Source organism: Brachycentrus maculatus, unplaced genomic scaffold, assembly GCF_059751285.1.
Source record: "Brachycentrus maculatus isolate JH-2025_06_01 unplaced genomic scaffold, ASM5975128v1 h1tg000124l, whole genome shotgun sequence".
NCBI classification, from domain to species: domain Eukaryota; kingdom Metazoa; phylum Arthropoda; class Insecta; order Trichoptera; family Brachycentridae; genus Brachycentrus; species Brachycentrus maculatus.
In genome coordinates this window covers 1,140,001-1,147,132 of record NW_028280877.1, presented here as the reverse complement: position 1 = coordinate 1,147,132, position 7,132 = coordinate 1,140,001, and the positions used below count along the sequence as shown (strand labels likewise).

The window sequence follows — 7,132 nt, the reverse complement described above, 5'->3', positions numbered from 1 at the left end:
AGTTGGGAGAAACAAGGATACTCTGGTCAAATAAAATAAATGTGGAAAAAATTGTACATGCAGTTATTTTGTTATATTAAAGTAGTTCCAACAAGAAATATGAGTAAATTTTCTTTTGATGACAGAAAATGCTGTCTAAGGGTAGGTTACGTATGATCAGATGTATGGACATCAAGAACACTAGAATATATAACGTTTCATCTTCTCTGCCTACTCCTTCAGCGATATGAGTAGTCAGTTATACTTAAAATATATATTCTCGTAATAGTATGAACCAATCTTCCTACATATAATTTTATTACCTATTCTGAGTAGAAAGGGGCGTTCCTATTGGTTTCTCCCAATCGTTTCGCTTAATTAATGACTATAACCTTTTGCATCCTGATCTGCATAATACACGGCACGAAGTAGCTGCTACTGGAAAACTGGAATCCGATAATATTACATAAAATGGTAGAATGTTTTAAATTTCATATCTTGAAAACCAAGGGATAGATTTGGATGAAATTTGATGGTTTTCGGTATTTGGTTATGAGAAATCGATGTAGCTAGGTCAAGAAAGAGACACCTTATAATTGAATCAAATATATTCCAATATGCCCAGTAAAACTTAACTACCATGAAATTTTGATATGAACATATCACCAAAATGGAAAATAAAAAATATATATTTACTTTATTTCAAGAAGATTTCTTGAAAAACGTATTTAAAAAATATATATATTTCTCGTAACGTGGTAGCTGATGGGAGTATGTATGTAAATTGCATTGTTAAGATAAGAAATAATAAAGTTTAAAAAAAAAACACGATATTAACGGTGTCGGGTTGTAATTCCGTGGTTAGTATTGCGGACTCTTCCGTCAGTTTATGAGTACGAACCCACTCTACCACAATTTGATACAAATTTGTAATAATGAGCCGCTTAGGCTCACAAAAATAGTATGAAATTGAAATTTTTTGTAAATGATGAAAACACAAATATTTCTGTAATTAAAATGTTATTTTGTTTTAAAATCACTATAAATATTTTATTTTAACTTAATTATAATATCTACCGGTTTCTTTCTTCGTAATAATAATAGTATTACTTAGTCTTGATAAAGAACCGGTAAGCTTCGAAACCGGTAGACATTATAATAAAGTTAAAATAAAATATATATAATGATTTTAAAACAAAATTACATTTGAATTATAAAATGTAAAATCACAAAGTTAGTGTTTCAAATATAAATTCTACAAATATTTCTCTTTATTAAAAAAAATATAAATTATACAAATATTTCTCTTTATTACAAAAAATTGTCACTACCATGAATCGAACCCGGAACATCGTGTGTGGTATACATCCATTTAAACCATCAAGCCAACTCGTCAGTTCGAGTTAAGCTTCCTGAAAACATAAAGCTTAGTTTTCTTAAATCGGGTTTGATAACGACCAGCTCGCTGAAATGTTCATTAATTTCCAGAAAGCGTTTTAGTATTTGGCGAATCTCCCACAAATTGCACTAATTCCAGCCATCCCAGTGCGCATTACGCCCTTTATAGCCGCCGTAACATAAATACTAAATAATAATTTGTAATTCTGTGGATTATTTCCACTCTGAAGCCGTAGATACAAATACCGAACAAAAATCCTCACTTTTTTCATAGCACCACTGTATTATATTTACATTTGAATATTTTTTTTTACATAAATTATTGTATTTTTATATTATTTTTTGACATCTCATCAAATATGAAGAAGAATATGGAAGTCTGGGAATTTACGGGGCTGACGACCGTCGTTCATTCATTCATTTGAACCCTTGTCCGCACCCCAATGGTGCATAGGGCACTGCATCATATAAACGCAGTGTTATCTTCATCGTTAACACACCAAGGAAAGGTGATCAGCCCTCCGCTTCAGGTACCAGTCCAGGATAATATTGAATAAATATTAAAGTGAAAAAATCACTTATATTTATTAGACCCGCCTATATTAGAACGGTCAGCGCGCTCGGCTACCGTTCTGGAGGTCTCGGGTTCGACGACCGTCATAGGCTGGTATAAGTGATCACTTTACACACGAATAACATTCACCAATTCTACCCATTATTGACTACCACACTACCCAAATTCTTGGAAGTTCTATATATACGAACCAATATTGAAACATTGTTCTTGAATCACTAGAACTTCACTAGAGACATCTATTGGTGAGATGAAAAGAAGCTTCTTATTCAGCAGAAACTCTTATATTAGTATGTGAGATCCAAATTCTGGATTATAATCACATACATGAGAAATGACAGAAAATATCATTTTCATTCTTATTATTTTAGCTTATAATATTATTTACAACATTTTGAGTGTGTCCAAATACTTGTTCACAAAATCTGGATTATCTCCAATTACAGGAGTTACTTTCATATTATTTTTTGACATCTCATCAAAGATGAAGAAGAATATGGAAGTCTGGGCATTTACGGGGCTTACGACCGTCATCGGCTGGTTTAAGTGATCACTTTACACACGTGTAACATTCACCAATTCTACCCATTATTGACAACCACACTACTCAAATTCTTGGAAGTTCTATACATATGAACCAATTTAGAAACCTTGTTCATGAATCACTAGAACTTCACTAGAGACATCTATTGGTGAGATGTAAATTGGTGTATTGGTGAATGTTACACGTGTGTAAAGTGATCACTTAAACCAGCCGATGACGGTCGTAAGCCCCGTAAATGCCCAGACTTCCATATTCTTCTTCATCTTTGATGAGATGTCAAAAAATAATATAATATTATTTGTGTATTTTTTATTTTTATAGTTTGTGATGTTAGTATATAACTGCTCACTAAGATTTGAGACGTGCCGGTCTCTTCGTAAGAACAATCACTACATCAGCATACAAACAATACTACACGTCACTACCAAAGTATTATTAACACACTCACAACACAAAATATTGGTTCATATCACATGCGTTTTTGGTTGACCCGAGGACCAACATACAGAAAGCATTGCAGAACAACACCCAAATCAAACCCGGGACCTCCAATATGGTAGCTAAATGTACTAACCACTACACTACGGAAGTCGACAAGGAAACTTAGATAGGGAAGGTAAATATGAAAAATACACCTCAATCACTAAGAATAATAATAAATAAATAAACTTTATAAAACAAAAACAACTTTGTTTTAACCACTATTTATTAGTACACTTTTTCTAATAGGTTTCGACAAGAACCTTGTCATCCTCAGGGTTAATGTACTAATTCTAAAACATTGAAATTGTCATAGTTAGGTTTTAATTAATTACCGTTCCCTTACGATACCAAAAACTTCCACACACTCCTATGATAATAACTATAAGTATTTCAATATTTTAGAATTAGTGTATAAACCCTGAGGATGACAAGGTTCTTGACAAAACCGGTTGGAAAAAGTGTACCAATAAAAAATGGTTTAAACAAAGTTGTTTTATTTTATAATGTTAATAAAATGTGCCACTGAGTATCTGCGAAAAATATCAAAGAAATAAATAAATAAATTGATTCTGAAGGTCTTTTACCACTTTTGACAGTTAATCCATATTTAGCGAGATCAGCTACGCATGCAATGATTAATAAAATAAAACAATTTGACATTTCTTCTGTCATACTTTGTCATCTCCCTATGACAACATTTATTTGTATTTAAAACTTGACTGTTGAAATAAATAAATAATTATGTTTTGCTGAACTTATTCCTTTCTCTAATGAGACTGCAACCAACCCATGCTCCTTTTGAGCTTTAATAGTTGTTTTCAAATATATTGTATGTTATGCACATATTAAATTCAGTGTTTAATGTACACTTGGGTGTGATTTAAATATAATAGCAGATAAATTGATATTCGAGTTATCACGAAGCACAGGATAAGGTAGGAGGTACGATGCCGAAACAAGAAGAGCTGTATCAGAAAACAAACATTACAAAATAATTTAGTAGATTTTACTATAATATAATATTTGTATATTTCGAAATGGTATGGACATATTTAATTCAGTTCCCAGTGCATACTGGGTGTGGTTAAAATATCATGATAGAAAAATTGATATTCGGGTTGTCACGGAGCACAGGATAAGGTAGGAGGTAGGAAGCCGAAACTAGAAGGCCTGTATCGTACTTCAGGTGGATTTCGAGGTGTTTAGCACAGATAAGCCTTCCCGAGTATAAATGGCTTCGGTAAACTTTCGTCATTTTACATAACAATCCAGCAAGGGTACTAACTGCAGAGCCTCACGGGGGAGGAACGATGGGATACCCTGATAAGTGCCGAATTGATAGCAAGCTTACCCAAAATATGCTACATCTAGATGCTATCTGCAATGCTGCAAACAGGAATGTAAAATATAATGGCAGAATGCAGCATACTCGCATACCGCGGCGTGTTAAAATATAATTTATCACCTAAATCCTTTGATCCTTGAGAGAATGCCTCTTCGCTGATATGGGCTCCTGATAAATGTATTCTTGTAACTCCCGCCGAACAAAAGTTCAGCTAGCGATTTTTTTAAATAAAATTTTTACATACTGAATCATTTTGACATCTTAACACAGGTGAAAAAGAATATGAAAGTCTGGGTATTTACAGGGCTTAAGACCTATCAAAGGCTAGTTCAAATGATCAACTTTAAACACGTGTATCATTTGGCATTCTATCCATGATTGACAAAAATTTTCTTAGTTTAAAAATATAATGAAATGTATTAAAAATAAATATTGAACTTTTTACTGTGCAACAGATATTTTTAGGTAAAACCTGAATGTTTTTTCTCCATTTGAAAAATATTTAGTATATTAAAAAATAATTAAACAATACCTTTTCTTAAAAATGCAAAAACAACACTTTCTGCCCTGTAGTGGGTAAATATTAATTAAAAAATATGACGCTTTTGCGTCATATAGTACATTTTCTGGGCATTCAAAAAACATGCACAACTGAAAATTGTCGATTTTTGATTCATGACGTTGTTGAAAGGAGTGAGCGATATATCAGTGATGTATTTCTTCTGAGCTTCTTCACTTGCATCTTTTTTTTCAAATATATTGCCCACTACTATATCTAAACATCTGGAATCTAGAATGAATCTCCTTGTGTATAATTGAAAAATTTTAAGAACTCGGTACCTCCGGTACGATAGCCAAATGCGCTCACCACTAGACTATGGAGGCAACCACAAATATTTACTTACTTATATCTTATAGACTTTGTCTGAAAGTATTAAAACAAAGAAACGCAACTCAGTTTAGTTTCCAATTTAGATATTTGGTATTTATTATGAAAAATTAATTTAAAAACAAAATACTTTGTGTTTTCATACTCGTACACAGATCTACGCCATCATATTTTTTACTTTAATTAATAATAAATTCACATATAAAAGACGTTGACAAATTGTTATTTAGGTACATAGAACTGATCACCAACTAAAGTAAGAGGATCGATGTGGTGAACTTGAATTGCTCTTCTTCATGGTAAGAAAAGATGTTAAAAGATTACTTGAGACAGCCGGTGACTTTTGATCTGAAAGAAAAATTATTCATAGAATATATATACGCACACATACACAAAATTTATAAAAGAATAAAATACATTTTATGTAAATTTGCTTACTTTCTTTTGGAGTTATAAAATTTATTCTTGGTCGAAATAATTTCGGATAGTAAAGATGATTCCTTTGATAGCCGCCCTTAATATTTTTCATAATTTCTTCAGTTTCGGCAGAAATTTCATTTCTTAAACATAAATAAAAAAAATGTGAAGTTAATGTGGATTTCAAATAATGCCACTGAAAATAATTCCTCCAATGCAAACAAGTATCGACGATCAACAAAATATTTAAATTTTACTAAAAACAAAATATGTTGGCTTGTGATTCCGTGGTTCACGGACTCTAAGTAAGTTTCAAACTCTTATCCGCACCCCAATGAAGTAGAGGGCACTGCATTATATAAACGCAGTGTTATCTTGATCGTTAACACACGAAGGAAAGGTGATCAGCCCTCCACTTCAGATACCAGTAAGTAAGTTACTGGGTTCGAATCCATTATACGACAACTTGATTCCTATTAGTAATAACAAACCCCTTTGGCCTACAAAAAGATTATAAGTATGAAATTGAAATATTTGTGGATACAAAATTAAATTCAAACCCTTATTCGCACCCCAATGGTGCATAGGGCACTGCATCATATAAACGCAATGTCATCTTGATCGTTAACGTATGAAGAAAAGGTAATCAGCCCTCCGCTCCAGGTTCCAGTCAGGGTAATATTGAATAAATATTAGAGTGAAAAAATCACTTATATTAATTCGACACCCTCCCCTGGGAATCGAACCCGGGACCATTACATTACGGAGGTGGACAATAATAACATATATATTTCTCTTTTTAAAAAATATTTTCTCTGGATGTTCGGTTTACCGATTTTCATATCGACATATTGTCATATCATAAAAAATGTATATTTTAGTATGGAGTATATTAGTATAGAGTAAACCAATTTAATGAGTTTTATTTATATTTACGACTAGTTTCGAAAACGACAGATGTTTTCGAAACTAGTCGTAAATATAAATAAAACTCATCAAAGTGGTTTATTCAAGTGTTTAATTTTAATAAAATAATCATGTCATTCCACAAAGTTAATGTCGAATCAATAAATAATATAAAATATGTATGTTACTAACATTTCAGGGGTGTTTTCAGTACTACTGATAGTGTATCCATCAAATCCTGTGAGTGTGTCATTGTCATTAACAAGTGACGTATTTACTGTCACCAGTTCAATATTCAATGTCCCATCTTCTTCCAGCTTAAAGAATGAATTATCTTCTGTTATTTTTTCGACAGCATCCTCAAAATCGGCTTCTTTCAACTGTAAAAAAAAACAATATCAAAGGCTATATTTACGTTTGTTTAAATAAACTAACTAACTAACCATCATAACAGGAGTAGGCACAGAGAATAGAACGCCTCACAAACCTGTCTTTCCAAACAATCTTTGCATCTTCCATATTCATGCATCTCCTCAAACCTACCGGCCGATTATTTCAACTCCTGACTTTTTTAAATTATCATGAAAAAACCTTTTA

The 7,132-nt window shown here is 32.2% G+C and overlaps 1 protein-coding gene across 1 annotated transcript in view; it reads right to left on the bottom strand.

Moving 5' to 3' along the window:
* Positions 1-5,287: 5,287 nt before the first annotated feature.
* The window catches only part of LOC148309435 (spondin-2-like), a 21,900-nt gene continuing 20,055 nt past the window's right edge, over positions 5,288-7,132 (bottom strand). Inside the window, exons 5-7 of the mRNA XM_088260084.1 lie at positions 6,728-6,915; positions 5,651-5,772; positions 5,288-5,560 (exon numbers count right to left, since the gene is read on the bottom strand). Coding sequence (XP_088116210.1) covers positions 5,457-5,560; positions 5,651-5,772; positions 6,728-6,915 — 414 coding nt within the window. The 3' untranslated portion in view covers positions 5,288-5,456. The remainder of the gene's footprint in view (positions 5,561-5,650; positions 5,773-6,727; positions 6,916-7,132) is intronic.